The sequence below is a fragment of the Penicillium vulpinum genome, assembly GCF_028829585.1.
Source record: "Penicillium vulpinum strain IBT 29486 chromosome Unknown utg000004l_segment0_segment0, whole genome shotgun sequence".
NCBI classification, from domain to species: Eukaryota; Fungi; Ascomycota; class Eurotiomycetes; order Eurotiales; family Aspergillaceae; genus Penicillium; species Penicillium vulpinum.
The window spans coordinates 7,106,183-7,121,874 of record NW_026643244.1 but is presented as its reverse complement, the minus strand read 5'-3'; the positions used below and the strand labels follow the sequence as shown (position 1 = coordinate 7,121,874).

The 15,692-nt window shown below is 46.7% G+C and overlaps 7 protein-coding genes across 7 annotated transcripts; 1 reads left to right on the top strand and 6 right to left on the bottom strand.

Moving 5' to 3' along the window:
* Window positions 1-524: 524 nt before the first annotated feature.
* Window positions 525-1,310, top strand: N7479_011212 (uncharacterized protein; the record flags this gene model as incomplete). The annotated part of the gene is made up of 1 exon (XM_057258903.1): window positions 525-1,310. One exon carries the CDS (start codon window positions 525-527, stop codon window positions 1,308-1,310), a length of 786 nt encoding a protein of 261 aa, XP_057106361.1.
* A 1,587-nt stretch (window positions 1,311-2,897) lies between these two features.
* Window positions 2,898-3,350, bottom strand: N7479_011211 (ATP synthase subunit C family protein; the record flags this gene model as incomplete). Its single annotated transcript, XM_057258902.1, has 1 exon — window positions 2,898-3,350. The coding sequence occupies one exon, from the start codon at window positions 3,348-3,350 to the stop codon at window positions 2,898-2,900; it is 453 nt and encodes a 150-aa protein (XP_057106360.1).
* A 2,208-nt stretch (window positions 3,351-5,558) lies between these two features.
* N7479_011210 (uncharacterized protein) lies at window positions 5,559-5,762 on the bottom strand (the record flags this gene model as incomplete). The annotated part of the gene is made up of 1 exon (XM_057258901.1): window positions 5,559-5,762. One exon carries the CDS (start codon window positions 5,760-5,762, stop codon window positions 5,559-5,561), a length of 204 nt encoding a protein of 67 aa, XP_057106359.1.
* An 814-nt stretch (window positions 5,763-6,576) lies between these two features.
* N7479_011209 (SLC26/SulP family anion transporter) lies at window positions 6,577-9,138 on the bottom strand (the record flags this gene model as incomplete). Its single annotated transcript, XM_057258900.1, has 3 exons — window positions 6,577-8,616; window positions 8,671-8,816; window positions 8,880-9,138. 3 exons carry the CDS (start codon window positions 9,136-9,138, stop codon window positions 6,577-6,579), a joined length of 2,445 nt encoding a protein of 814 aa, XP_057106358.1.
* Window positions 9,139-10,237: 1,099 nt separating this feature from the next.
* Window positions 10,238-10,837, bottom strand: N7479_011208 (putative isochorismatase family hydrolase; the record flags this gene model as incomplete). The annotated part of the gene is made up of 1 exon (XM_057258899.1): window positions 10,238-10,837. One exon carries the CDS (start codon window positions 10,835-10,837, stop codon window positions 10,238-10,240), a length of 600 nt encoding a protein of 199 aa, XP_057106357.1.
* A 616-nt stretch (window positions 10,838-11,453) lies between these two features.
* Window positions 11,454-12,907, bottom strand: N7479_011207 (TDT family transporter; the record flags this gene model as incomplete). Its single annotated transcript, XM_057258898.1, has 4 exons — window positions 11,454-11,612; window positions 11,666-11,951; window positions 12,018-12,737; window positions 12,789-12,907. 4 exons carry the CDS (start codon window positions 12,905-12,907, stop codon window positions 11,454-11,456), a joined length of 1,284 nt encoding a protein of 427 aa, XP_057106356.1.
* A 1,127-nt stretch (window positions 12,908-14,034) lies between these two features.
* N7479_011206 (uncharacterized protein) lies at window positions 14,035-14,407 on the bottom strand (the record flags this gene model as incomplete). The annotated part of the gene is made up of 2 exons (XM_057258897.1): window positions 14,035-14,117; window positions 14,278-14,407. 2 exons carry the CDS (start codon window positions 14,405-14,407, stop codon window positions 14,035-14,037), a joined length of 213 nt encoding a protein of 70 aa, XP_057106355.1.
* Between the last annotated feature and the right edge of the window lie 1,285 nt (window positions 14,408-15,692).

Genomic DNA, 15,692 nt, shown 5'->3' with positions numbered 1-15,692 from the left:
GGACTTCTGGGAAGATCATCCCCTGAAATCCAGTAGGACACGCACACACAACACTTGTTTCTCACTATATAAGTACTACCTAGTTCTAATAATTTATTCGATCTTCTTTTCCCTTTAATTTTTTTTTTTTTTGCTGTCCTTTTGCTTTTTTTCTCGGTGTTCCCATTTCCAGGTCTGGCGCAACCCGCATTCGGCGTATCCCAATTCTCGACTGCATCGTATCGTATCCCAACAATTCTTGGTTTCTTTTTTTTTTTTTCCTCTCTGTCTTCTGCAAAACTTGCATGTTTCGCTTCACTTGGATTAGTGCGCTTGCTTAAACTTTAGAAGCAAATGCTGTGATCCCAGCGTCAGTGAGGATTTAAAAGAGTATCAACAGCTGCATCTCATCCGGGGTGTTCCTATTTTCGAGAAAACCACCCAGAGTGACTCTACAATTATTTTCCCTTCTCTCCAATCTATTAAAAAGCGATTGGAAGCCCAATTCAAGAATTCCAAACCCCCCCAAAAAAGCCCCAAAAAAGATGCCTCCAGATGGATCAACCTTCACGGCCCTAAACCTACCCCCGACATTCGAACTCCCCCAATGCATGGAATACTTCACCCTCCGCGCAGGCCCAAACACAGACCTCTGGCGCAAACCACCTAACGGCGAAACCTCAACAGCCCCAATCGTCTTCACATCCCTCCGCCACGCCTTCGTCGTAGCAGAAGTGACCGTGAGCGCAGACTGGGAAATGGAATGGGACCAAGGCGGGCTAGTGATCTTCGCCGGCGCCGCACCACAATCCTTCTCCTCTGACGTCGATGGACGAACGCACACGCCATCAGGATCAGGACTCCGCAGCGCGCCACGCTCCCCCTGCAAATGGGTGAAAGCCGGCATGGAGTTTTCATCCGGGACAGTGAACGCGTCGTCTGTGAGCGCGACAGCCGACGGGGCGGACTGGTGCTTGTCGCCGCTGGCGCAGTCGGCGCAGGCGGGACTGGCGATTCACTCGCTGCGCATTAAGCTCGAGCGGGTTGGACATGCGCTGTGGATCTGGTACCAAGTTCCATCGGCGTCGGTGTTCGCCATGTCGCCTGGGGCGGTGGGGAGTAGCTGGAAGAAGTTGCGGGAGGTGACGTGGTTCTTTTATGGGGTTGAGGATAAGTTTGTGCATGTGGGCGTTTATGCGAGTCGGCCGATGGGGTTGTCGCGTGGGGGCACTATGTGGGATGCTATGCATGGGATGACGCTTGATGGTTCTTTGCCGACGGGTTCGGCGGATGGGTTGGTGGTTGAGTTTGAGGATTTGGAGATTTTTTAGCTGTGTTTTGATTTTGCTTTTGCTTTTTTTTGTTTTGTGTGCGCTTACACTTCGGGTTTTTCTTTCGAGTCCTGGTGATACATATTCCCCATCAGCGTTTCATCAGTTTCATCGAGCGGTTATGGCATGTCTGGAGTCGTTTTTCTGTGAATGTTTCTGTTAATTGCGTTGATATCGTTCAATGGTATATTTCTTGGTATACTTGAGGTTTTCTAGGGTTGCTCCTTCCAACTGGACGCGTGTCACTGTCTACATGGCACGTGCATCGATTTTCCAGCTAGGCGAGTTCTTTGTAGTGATAAATTTAGAAGTCCTTTGGTGAGTACAATGATCATGGCTCTATTCTTGTGTTTATTGTATCAGATTAAACTAGAGAAGAATCTAGAGGAATCTAGAGAAAAAATGAATTGTTGATATGAGTTGGTTGTTGCGGATGTATATATTTTGAGGTTGGACCCCTGCGAATCAGGCCTAGAGACATTGTATATATTAGTCAATTGAACAATAGGTATCTAAAACACTAAGCCCTAAAAACACCCCCAATATATAGAAACCCCTACAAACCCAGGAAGAAAGACTATATACAGAATCCTTTAATATCATCGAAATATACTTGATAATATCACTAACCAAAAGCGGACTAGCCCAAATTCGATATAACCGGGGAAGTCACCGAACATTCCACATCAACAAAGTAAATTCCCAAGACACCCAGGCTACAATGCAATATGACCTGCTTGACCCTTCAAGTCCTGCATGCAGTATGCAGACCTATGTAGCCTCTGGAATGGAATGGGCTGATGTCACGGGGATGAGTCAGCTGACGGGAAAGCCGTTCCCTCGGCCCGGGAGCTAAAAAAAAAAAAAAACTCTTTACGTCGAGGGTCCTCCATGCTCAATTGAGGCCCGCCAACACTACTGATTAGCGATAAAATAGCTCGGTTGTCTTGTGAACCCTCTCTAGTTTGCTCTCACCGTCTATTGTAGGCCAATGGATGGTAGTTGTGGCGTAGTTGTTCGTTGTAGAGCGGGTCAAATACTTGCAGGACCCGTAGCAACATCCGCTATAATGGGGGAAGAATCAGAGCCCCCAGAAACGAAGGAGCTGTTTGTTTTCAGATCCACTGGGGTTGTAGCTTTGTTAGCTTGTCTACGTGGAGGTTTGAGCTTTTCGAGTATAGAGTACTGAGTCGATAGCTCTTAAACCTCCCCATACGTTGATATTTTCCCCTTCACCCCATGGGTGAAATGGTGAAAATCTAGAAAAGAAACAAGGAAGAGAGATATCTTATACGGCCGTCAAGACGCAACACAGAAGAGTTTTTTTTTTGTAGTTTTTGGCTCTTTGATAGGTTGGATGGTCGATGAGGGGGTGGGCCATATAGGACTCTATATGTACAGAAAAGGAAAAAAAAAGTTGTTGTAGATGACGCTGAAAGTAGTACATGGTAATACATCACGACCAAATACCCTCGGCTGGGAAAAAGCGATTCTCTCTTCTCAAAAAAGCCCCAAAACCTTTATATTGGAAGACATTTTGTTTCTTTCTCCAAAGAATCCCCTTGAAAAAACACCCGAGTGAATAATTTAGACGTACTTGCACATCATGGCAACCATGAGATCGAACAGACCCATGGCCTCGACGAAGGCAAAGCCAAGAATGGCGTAGGAGAAGAGCTGACCACGGAGGGCAGGGTTGCGGGAGACACTCATGAGGAGAGCGGCGAAGACGAGACCGATACCGATACCGGCACCACCGAGACCGATGGCAGCGGAACCCATACCGATGTTCTTGGAGACCTCGACCATGGCGGAGGCGACCTCGGAGGAGTACTGGCGGCGGGCGGCAGTCTGGAAGGCCTTAGCCTGGAGGAGAGTGGGAGACTGGATGCGCTTGGGGGCACCGAAGGCGGGGGCCTTCTGGGTGAAGGTGCGCTTGGTGGCAGCGTTGAGCTGGAAGCGAGCAGCAGGGCGGGCGACCTTGGAGGTCTGGGCCATGACGGAGGCCATGCGGGAGGCGAAGACACGAGTGGTGGCCATTTTGGATGGTATAGAGGGATTATAGGGTTTTGGGGGTGGAAGAGGAGGAAAGAAGGAAAGAGGAGAGAGATGGACTTTTCAGGGAGAAAAAGCTGGGAGACTACGGGAGACGGCACTCACTAGGACATAAATACTCTACGGCCAAATTTTCGCCCGGGCTAGTGTGTTAGTTCTTGTATTGTTGGTAAGGTAAGAAAAAAAAAGCCCTAGGTTTTGTGCGTCTCCGGAGTATTTTCATATGCAAATCACACTATTAAGGAATGTTGGGGGGATGGTTTTGGTATTGTTTGAACCTGTTTTTTGATCACTTTTTTTTTTCTGGTTTAGTCTTGTTTAGTCTTGAATTCTGTTTTTATCCCATTCTTACCGTATTGCTGTCGGAATCACTCGGGTATTGTTCCAACTGGGTCCACTAGGATTTCACTGTCCTTTTTTTTTTTTTTGTCTATCTATCAGAATATAACCCCTGCATTAAGATGAGACCCTTCACTTTGTATTTACTTATACATTTTAGACAATTTTTGTATCAAAGATCAAGGGATAAATGAAAAGGTGAACATAATAAAATAATACAATATAATAGAAAAAAAAAAAGATAAAAAACAAAAGAAAAACAGAAATTAATTTAAACTGCCCTTGCAGTGGATCTTAAGCATGTTCCAATCCAGTGGGTCGATCCACCCACAGCTCACCCTTAACCAATCATAACCCACACCGGTCCGCTATAATTCTTGGGATTGTTCCCGGCGTCGCCCAAACCGGCCCGACTCGGATTCCAGGTCCACCAACTACGGAGTCACTGGGCAACCAACACAATCGTCGGCTGAAAGGAGAATGGAAATGTGGAAGTGGATATTCCCCCCTTTCATCCTTCGGTAATCCACTTTACCGAGTGGTCATATTCTGAGAATTCTCGGGGTTATATGACATGCCGATATAGAAGAAGAGAGACTGCATAGAACCTGCAGGCGAAGTACCCGATTGCTTTATATAAATTTCTAGACTCAGGGGCTCAAAAAGAAAATCACCGAAGACAAAAAAAAAGGGTAAAAAGCGAAAAAAAATCAAAACCGGGTTATCGTGTCCTCTCACCGGTCCACTTAGACTGGATTTCTGACCCGCCATAACCCGACTATCAGAAACAGGTCTCTTTCCGGATCCTGAAAGGATTACACATTCACAGGTGAGAAATGGATATCCCAACTTCCCCCTTCAACGGGGCTGAACAACCCTTTATATACATACAAAACCCCCCAGTTCAATTTTTTTTTTGGTCACAATTTAGTACTTCCTAAAGGGGCTAACCAGAGGCTCTTTCAGCATTTCTGCCGGGAATTCGATTTTGGGTAATTTCGGCTGATCGCAGCTTGGCAGGACCCACACAAGCTCGATTTCAGGGCCATTACGCGTTTTTTCCTTGCTTCAAGCTATCACAGCCATTGAGATGGGAATTGCATAGAATTGTAATCCTGGCAATTGCAATTGCAACGAAAGAACAGCAATTGAATCAAAAGAAAAGGAAATGAAGAAAAAAAAAAGATAGTTGTGATAGGGAAGTCGTAAGATTAGGGATCTCCGATGCCGGGTGTATTCGGGTATAATACCAATACACGTATGGTATCCAACTCGACTCATCAATTCATCATTGACCGGATGTGAGGTCATAAGGCCAGTTGGCCATCCCGTATAGCCTCACGTATAATAGAATAGTGTACGGAGTACCGAGTACAACATACGGAGCACATAAGTATTTAATAGCAGGTATCCATAGCTTAGTTTCTTAGATCTATATCCACTCTCTCAATTCAAACATTTGAACATAAAGACCGTGTGTCCCCGGCACATCTATCTCTTTCCCTTGAACCGCCCTCGGCAGAAAACCACATGCAACCAGCCTAGTGTCAGCGCTACGTGTTGCAGCTAATGCGTCGGACAGCACACGCCAGATCCTGCGGGTTTTCCGCCAATATATCCGCATCCGCCCCCACGGATAAGCCTATGCAGTAACGGAGTACGGAGATACGGAGTCCTCCGTACCTAAATCGCCAAACAAGTTTTTCATCAACGTGTCCGAGAAACGCTATTAACCGCGGCATATGATCCAGCAACAGCGTCTACCAGGAACGATATATACCAAGACGCGTCCCTTCACGCCCTTCCGATCTGACTGAAAGCGTCGATTCTCGCACCGACTGCTCACATCCCTGATCAACGCAGTTTGATACCCTTCGGCGGGCACAATACCCGTTCCAGCCTCGATGCAGCCCACAAAGCAGTCCCGGGTTTGCGCGCACTATCATAGATACGCGTCACACCGTCTGCTACATCCAGCCACCAAGAATCATCATCCCTGTCACAGATAGCTAGAGGGAGATCTGCATTGTAGACCGGTAGACAGGTTATTGCATACATTGTAGGCTTTGGCGTTTCCCGTCGATCTCGGGGCTGCGGATGTGTGCAATAGACCGGTAGATATAGACTTTGCGAGAGGGTCCGCGTTCCGTTTGGGCGAGATGGTTGGCTCGGTAAGAAGGACTGTGTCTGTAGATTGGGTTTGTTGAGTGTAGATTTATCGGTACTTGTATCGCGTTCGCGTTGAGGGATGTGTGGTGCTTGACGGATACATCGGATACCGAGGGTATTCCAAGTTATCCCCGGCGATGGAATTTCATATTCTCGGGAGATGAAACTGCCGCATATCACGACATTGACTGACCCCAGGTACTCAGTTGTGCAGTCGTTGAGGTGTGTTAACCGGAAGGTTGGACTTCACCACAGCCCCTGTTACTCAACAACTGTGCCTACACCGAGAGTATGCATGAATTCTTAACAAATGATCATCTCGAACATATATACTCCGGGATTAATATAACATATAACATACCTTATTATTGAGATTGTAGGCAATAGTATCCTGAAGAGTCTCTTTTCACAAAGTGACCCCGGAGCTTTCTTCAGCCACCAATACAGATAAGATCGTCCGCATCCACAAGCTAGCCGCAAATAGGACTAGTCTTCGATCTATGCGAGATCTGACAACGCCAGTCTTGAGTCCTAGTTCCAGTAGAGTTGCAGTGAATCAATTCTCTGAAATAAGGATAATCCCTAACAAGAGTTTCAAGCTAATTAAAAAAAACCTTCGAAGCAAGCAGGTCTTACTCCATAGAAAAGCAAGAATACACCTGTGGACCTGACCAAGGACGATTGTATGCCAGCATATGCATCCCTAAGAATCAGCAACAGCACTCTTCAAAGCACTAGTCAAATCCACATGGAAGAAAGGCCGGTTAATTCCCTCAACAACAGCCATAACAGTCCCGATGCCGGATTTCCCGGGCCGCCGATGAGTATTAACCTTTGCATCCCTCTCAGTCCCCATAACCTGGATATCATCCTCAGAAACACCCATCACCGACGAGGAGGCGCTACTCTCCTGAACCTTCAGACCGGTCTCTAAATCCTTTGAGTCCTCCCTCAACTCGACGACCTGAGATTGAGCCGCCGCACTCGGTAAACTACCATCCAGGATCTCCGCAACGTTAAAAATCGACCTCTGAAATCGGGGCCCTGACCCGTCAGAGACAGCAGGGAACCCGAACCCAGCGGCTGACAGAGCACGTTTCGTCCATCTGTTCTGGATGTGCGCGAAGTGCCACTGCACGCTGTCTGGGGCTGCCCAGCGGTCTAGCTGGTTCCGGACGTCGATGAGGTTCTGCACGGATGTGACATCTACGTTGTTGACAGCTGCAAAATCAAGGATTATGGCGCGGAGCGTTGGGAGCGGGGATGTGGGTGTTTCTGCTAGGAGGATTCTGCGCTCGGCGCGCGTTGGACCTGGGTCGTTCCAGGGTCTGTCGCCTGGTGTTTCCCATGCTTGGGGGTTTGTGCGGCGAGTTTCTTTGAAGACGTGGCTGACTAGATGGTCTGTGTAGTGGTTTGCATTGGGGTAGTTGAATCCTTCGGAGACTCTGTAGATGAAGATCCCTGGTGCTGGCTGGTGGATTTTGATTCGGGGGTTTGTGCCGCCTTCATGTTCGGTTGGGAGGTAGATTCTTCGGGATATGTTGGTGTCATCGTCGAATTCTGGGTTTGGATCTCCCTGGGATATGTTGAGGATGTGGTCGCCCACGACTGAGTGAACCTGGACGTAGCCGAGGAATTGGCCTCGCGCTTTGGCGAGTCGGAAGAGGAGTACTGCGAGCGATACGCCGATTGTGCAGTAAATTCCTGTCTCGATGGTTGAGAATATGATCACAGTCACACCCATGAAGAAGATGAGTGCGTCGATTGGAGATACGCGCCAGAATTGGTAGGTGATACGGGGCGGTGTAACGAGATCCCCGACTGCGTGGATGATCACGGCCGACAAGGAGGATTTGGGAATGAAGAAGAACAGCGCCGGCAGTGCATAGATTGCAAGAAGGACGACAACGGCAGTGATCACACCTGCGAGCGGAGTGCGTACGCCGCACTTTGCCTTGATAGCAGTTCGCGAGAATGAGCCTGTAGCTGGATATGCGCCTAAAAATGGTCCTAGTAGGTTTGATATGCCAATCGCAATGAATTCCTGCGATGGGTCGATCGTATAGTTATTGACACGACCGAATGATTTCGAGATGGCAATGTGCTCAATTAACAGAACAATCACAGCAGCAGGGAGCTCACCAAGAAATGCCTTGATAATTGGAATATCTATTTTGGGGACTCCTGCAGCCTTGAACCCCCGAGGAACATTACCAAGTAGCTTAAAGGCAGGGTGTGTACGTCGATGGAGGTTAACCGCAGCGCTGATCATGGTGTAGAAAAGAACGACGAAGGCAGTGCGCAGTGTGGACAGAAAGAAAAATAGTTTTGCCTTGTGTGGTTTCTTCCTTGTTCCATAATTGCAAGCAAACCGTATGCCATATAACATTGCCAAAGCTGTGACCCCCATAGCAGCGTCCATTTGAGTAGATGGAAGATGCTTCAGCGTATCAATAATTATCTTGTAGGTTGCTCCACGCGTAGAGAAATGCGCTTTCTCGCCGAGGACCGTCTTCACTTGGCCAGCACAGACATTGATCGCGGACCCCGTCATGAAAGCAGTGATAGCAGGAAGAGGGATGAAGTCAACGATGAAGCCCAGATGAAGCAACCCGAGGAACAATACAATCGCACCGCAAATGATTGCCATAGCAGAAGCAAGGACCGGGGGAGGTATCTCGGGGTGAACTGCTTGAACTCTGATGATGATTGAGCCCATGAGCGTGGACATGACCGCCACAGGCTGAGAGTGTTAACTTTTTCAAATAACAAAAAAAAAAACAGGGACTGCTCTTACCCCGATAGTGATGTCCTTGGACGTCGCAAAGAACCAATAGATCAAGACCCCCATGAATGAAGAGTATAGACCGTACTCCGGGGGTAGCTTGGCTAGTTCAGCGTATGCCATACCCTGTGGGATGACCACAGCGCCAACAGTAATGCCTGTCAGAGATTATCTATTAGTATCTGCATATATTTGACTGTTTTTAATGGGGCTTCGCTCACCTGCCACGAGATCCCCAACCAGCCACTGCACGTTATAATACCCAATCCAATGAAGAAAAGGAAACAGGTCCCAGAGATAACAACGAACTTGAGGGTCAGTAGGTGTATGACCCCGAAACCAGTCTCCCACGGTGGGCTCATGCTCATAATAGCCATAAGTCCTGGCCTCATCTCCCACAACCGGAGGAGTCGGACCTAAGTCAATTCCTAAAAGTCTTGCGAAAGCGCGGCCGACTCGAGTCGAGATAGTCTTCTCCATTGTTGCGTCTGGTCTTCTCCGGTTCTTCGTAGTCTAGAGGATCATGGCTGGCCCTCCAGGTTGCTAGAGAGAAGATGAGCTGAAGGACGAAGAAGAAACAGGGGATGCCCAGTAAGAAAGGCCATATTGAGTCCATCAGACCCGGACCATAGGGCTGATGGCCCATATACTTCGGTACGGGCGATGTCGTGATTTTAATGTTGATTGACCGAGATAATTGACTTTGACCAATCATGGATGGGTTGGACAGTAGGTCATTCTCGCGTCAGGGGTGATTACTCCGGGTTGAGAGAAACTTGAGTGAACAATTTGTGTAGGATGTGAGGATTGAACATGTCCGTATCAACCTGGAAGGACTGGGAAAGTGTAAACCGTAGGGCTGAACGCTTGGACCCACCACGGATAGGGCTGATTTCCTCCTTACTGGACTATAGTAGTATACGTGTTATAATGTTCTATACATTTATATAACTCTGCTGCCTAGAGTTGGTTTGGACTTTTGGCCTGTGGGACGTGCCCTTTGTATTACGAAACCTATGATATTCTCCAGGGCTTGAATTCTCCTTTCCGGAGAATATTATTTACTATATGTATTCCTATATGTGCTCCTATATATAAATACATAGGCAATGAGAGTGAGGACGGGGAAATGGGTCCATAGATGTGTGTGCATAAATATGTATGCACACATATACGTACATACAGGTGCCTGAGTTACCCCACATTCTGTTCTGCAAACCTGTGAATCTCCTTCTGGTTAGCTTCGCTTTTTCAGGTTTGGTGCCCCAATTATAATAGGTCTAGGTATACTATCCCGAGGTGATCGGATGATTCCCGAGGTGTTGCGTACCTGATCCTAACAGATACGGGATGACCGGCAAGTCAAGCCACTTCTCGAATATTCCACCCAATTGTGCTGCAAGGCTGGTCTAGAATTAGCACTCCCGCCCTTGAAATCAGCTTCCTTTTAATGAGGAACTCTCCAATTGAGCTTGAATATCTTACGTGCTAGAAGATGACGGAATTTAATATATCAGAGGGCTGAATTGTTCACAATTTGTATATAAAAAAACCCCGAAATACACTCCACTCCACTAAATCACGAGCTAATCTCACTCCCAGAGACAATCGTGGCAAAGCCATCAGCCAATTCACTAAGAACCACCGAGACCACAGTCTCCGCATCCACACCGGGAATATTACGATCTCCCACAGCGTCCCGCACAACGAGCACATCATACCCAAGCTCACTACCCGCACGTGCGGTGGTAGAAACGCAAATGTGCGCCATGTAACCCACCAGTACGATCTTCCGACCTACTTGACCCAATCCCTGCAAGTAATCATGTAGATCGGTCTTGGCAAAAGAACTCGGAGAGTTCTTAGTGATGACTTTCTCGCTCGGCTTGGGCGTCAGCTCTTCGAATTCCTGCGCGAGAGTAGTGGCAGGCGTGAAGACGGGTGCACCGGCAGGCACCTCGTGCACGACATGGACGATGTTCTTGCCGTTGCCATCCTGTCGGTATTTTTCCAGGAGCTTGGAAATCACCGTGCGGGTTTCGGCGACTTGTTCAACTGCGAGAAGGCCGGTGGCGTACTCGTTTTGAGCGTCGATGATTATGAGTGTTGAGTCGCTGGTTGAGGCGGAGGAAGGGGGGATGCCGATGATTTGGCGGAAAGATTTGACGGTGGAGGACATGGTGAGATGTGGAGGGTGAGATGTGGAGACTGGGAGGATAATCAAGTGCTTTGTTCTTTTGGATTTTCGACCTTTCTGGATGTGGTGGTTTGATATACCTTGTGAAGAGGGGTGCCTACGCCATACGTGGGGTCGGTGAGCTTCTGTACAGCTCACCGTATGAATATTGTGGGCAGTTTATTTGTAATACTCTTCTCAACAGTTTAACGTAATAGAATTGTGTCCCTGCCCACCTGGGCAGGTGGCTAAGGTTTGGTTAATAATCAGTTAAATCCCGGGGCCCCGGGATTTAACGAACGTCAGATATCTGGCAAATTGTTTCTTTACCTACAGAGTGGGAAACTTAATCCTCAAACTGGCTATCAAATACCGGTATTCCTATACGATGTCATAGAATACGAGGGTGTCAACATCATATGTACTCTACATACTAAGCTTTAAGGTGTCATTACTATCAACAACTATCTCCAGCCTAAGTGAAGGCTGATTTTTAGTACTGATCAAGAGTTGGCGGTCTTTCGTTATTGAGTCTTCCGACTAATTAGTTGATTAGTCTACTTGAAAGCCAACTAAGGTATTGTGGAAGTCAATATCCTCATTATGAAACAGATGATGATTATTCATTTGCTCCATGCTTCTCTTTCTGGAACTTCAGAGGCTCATACTCCTGGAAGTCAGCCAGACAGGGTGCCACAAATAGACTGCGATTGAAAGCCCCCTTCAGCGTGAAGAGCGACACCACGATCCATTTTAATAAAACGCAAACGGCTAGTATCTAGGATGAGTTAGTCATTTGAACCCGAAAAATTTAGCGTTGAAGTATCTTACTGTGCCCAAAACCTTGAAGAACCTGGAGGGCATTTCTTTACCCAGCTGGATAGTGCAGGTCGTAAACACGCCGAGCGGGAAGGTGAATGCCCACCACCCGAGGTTGAATGGAATTTTCCTCGAGCGAATAATGGCAGCCATTGCAAAGAACAGCCACAGACAACCAAATGACCACATAAGAAGACCCATCATGAAGCCGATGTCGTAGAATATATCGCCTGTTCCGGGTCTCAACGTCCCTGTAAGCGGAAAGACCTTTTGTGCAGCCAACCCTAACTTTTGAATTCTATACAGAAAGGATCCATGGATTAGTGTGTGACTCGCATCTTCTAGCCATTTCGGAAGTACTTACCCAAATCCGCCTTGACCAAGAGGACCAAGAGGCAAGAACGTGCTAACAATCACTGCTCTAGGTGGTAGTTTGTACAGCATAAGACGCAACAAATAAATCACAATGACCATCATTGCCAGAGGCACTCCAATGCCCCATAGAAAATAGCTTGCAATGATAGTCCCCAGAGCATGCTGGGGATTCGGGAGTACATCAGCCACAATAGCTCCTGATGCCGCCGCAACGACACAAGATACAATGGGAAGCAGCCAAGCAGCGCCCATTTCCTGTATTTCAGTGTGCGCCGTTCGAGTCATCCTAGAAAACGAGTTAGTCCTGGTATCTTCATCAGGAGATATATGTACTCCATACACAATAAACGGTATCCCGAAACATGTCATAACAGCTAGAACAGCATCTACAATCCACAGACCCAAGGCAAAGTAAGCGGCCCAGTTTCCCCAGGCTGGCACGCAGACATAGCAAACCATATTGATGATTGTGGCGAAGCCCATAGGAAGCGTTCCGACGAAAAGCGACTGCGAGGGATGGGTCACCATGAGGTAGAAGGCCTTTGGGTAGAGGATATATCGCAAGATGGTGATGGCGAGGAAGATGATGAAAAGCAGCACATTCAAACAGAATATCACCACTGATATCCAGTATAGCCATCTGCCATTATAAGGTAAAGTGTTGAGCAGAGTAGAAACGATCCCGGTGCCCATATTCACCGAGAACCAACTTGAACAAGACGAGTTAGCAAAGTCCAGAACCTACGCCCGAGATACTTACGCAGGTGTGAAATTCCGCACGAGATGGCGCCAGCCATGATTATGCTTCGACTGATATGAATCTACATTCTCACTTTTCGGTGGCTGTGTGGTATCGTTTTGATTGTCTCGTGGCGACATCGTACGAATATGAGTCCAAGTCAAGTTCCGTTAGGTTTTTGAACGGTCGCAAGTGGGAGAAAGAAATCCATTGGCATTAATGTAGGTCGTCGCTGTTCATTTCGTTTAGATGTGCGAAATTGAAGAAGATGATGTTGAGTCATAAGAGCGGATTTTTTTTGGAGAACTTGGCGAGTCGGCCGAGATCAATGGCGCTATACCCCTGGTCCAAAGCTCGATACAATGACGGTTCATGATGATTCATAGGTGTTCGGGGAGACCAGCGCTCTTTGGACCGGGTGGGTCTATACGGATCCTACGGGTACGTCGATTACCAGTTCGCCACCTTGGGTTTTGCCATATTTTGTATGTTGTGTACATCTATAAATTAAGTGCAATTCTCGATGTCTAATATATAATCTGTGATGTCTGAACAATTGATGTTTTGTGACATGACGGTTTATTGGTGATGTGGCAGTCGAGTCAGCTTGCGACTCAAGCGATGCGAAGACTTCTTGCCACTACTTTCAAAAGTCCGACTTGATAGTGAGTATATGTAGTCGGATCATTCAGTCTTATGGACATTGAGGTTTTGATTGGTGTGTGGGTGTTGGTTGTGCGGCTGATATCACTAATTAAGCTCAGAAGGCTTGCAGGATCCGATTGCATTTTTAGTGGCTTTGTTTGAGGCTCTTGGCAACGTGGAGGATATTCAGCAGACATATAAGGCAAAGCTAGGATTTACTTGAAGAGCCGATTTTATAGTCTACTTTGTACATCGCTGTCGAGGAAATACCTCAGATACGGATAAACACGGCTTTTTTTAATATGAAAGGGTGGATAGGAAAGAAGAGAAGAAGAAACTGTCTGAGAGTATCATGTCGTTGAAGCAAATATCAATCTGCATCGCAGTTACCTCATAAAAACGTAACATGACGAGAAAAGCCCTAATTAATGTCGATTTAGTATAAGCATAGAACACTAGTAGATATCTTCCTCGCTCGCAGGTTGATATCGGCTGACATGGAGACACCTTGGAAAGTCCATTTCCAGAGGATGTATCAGCTAATGAGGACTTGTATGTGATTCCCCCATCCGTTCACTTGCCAATGCCTGGATTTCTAGCTGCTGTAGCCGCTCCTATTCCGCTACTTATGTCCCAGAACTTCCTTCTCGAGTTGCTCGCTGTGCCGCTTGATGTATTCCTCTGCCTCTAGCCTCGGCTTTCTATCTGTTAGCACTTATTTTATCATATATAATTGTTTCCCTTCCCACGTATAAGATATCCCTCGTCTGTGCTACACTCACAACCCACACAACGTGAAGATCCTACATATTCTACCTTGTTGAAGTTCCGAGTGGTGTATTTTAGTATTTTAGTACCATATTACACCTATGGCAGATAAATGTGTAGTCCTCTCGCCAAGGGGGCGCGGGCTCTGCTGATGCGGGTGGGGATAGAGTGGTCATATTGATATCGTTCACAAAAACAGGGGGTTGTAGGTTGTGATGCAGGTGCATTTTTATTGAGGAATCCGACCGTCTGATTTTTCCACGCGAGGAAGATTCATATCTATTCATACGCTTATTTTGAGATATACATGGGGAGATATGAGGATCAAGTGTAGGAATAAGAATAACGCTCAATTTGGACCGGTGCATGCGACTTGCAATTACTTACTGTCTTGCAGAATACATGCAGAATTGAGCGCAAAACAATAGTCAACTGCATTGATAAGGATGCGCCAAGTCAGTACATAGCAATCCTTGCAATTGCCCCTTTGAATCTTTGATGTTCAACTCTAGATCAATATCAATGGCAAATGGGTTCCTTTTAGCTACTATTGTAGAGTTCACTAGATGATCCGACATTTTCCGGCGTCTGACCTATTCCGACTATAGTACTATGGAGTAGGAGGGGTCATGAGATGACTATATAGCTTTTACTCCATATAGCGTACTATTTTTACCCGTTAAATTGCCCCTTAATATTCCCACAGTCTCACGATCTCTTTCCGTTCCGGGACCGGGAAACCGATCACACCGCCCAGTATGTATATCTGTTCAATAAGAAGTAAATGAATGTCGGAACGGAAATGAGTACTCCTAGGAGCTGCAGATTATTGCATGGTTTTGTGCCGGAAAGGCTTCTGTGGGTCTAAGAGGCAGCACGCAATGCACGAGAGCTACTAGTGTGAGGGCACGAGCTTCATTTTGTGCAATGTTTATTATGGAAATTGTAGAGAGTAGGAAATAATATAAAGGGAGATCCGTGGTGTTCCGCATATATGGGTCTAGGAAGAAAAACTTTGGAAGAAAAAAGTCATAACATCAGCCAATCTTGGAGAATATTATGTTCCTTTTGAAGATCACTGCAATAATATGACTCAAGACCATATGACAGGTGGATAAGAAGTGACCTACCATTGGCGCCTTTTTATCAATAGGGTCATTTTTTAGCGCCTAATTTTCTATTTGACAGACTCATCTTTTGGATTCTTGTGCAACTATGTACGAAAAAAAAAGAGAGACATACATGTACTTCAATACTTCCGTACTTCCATAGAAATCATGTACATCGTAAGGTTGTACATGTTGCAAAAAACGAAAAGAAGCAAAAGAGTGGCCAAACAATAAACCTCGGCGCAGCTTCACCGCATATTGAAGTGGATATCCGGATGAAAGAGCCCAAAATTAACGAACAACCATTGGACGTTAAGCTTGAAAGACGCTAAAAAAGAAAACTAGAAGAGGAAAGGTGTATCGCAAATAGTGTATGGTCACTATGCCAACTGTTTCCCCACTC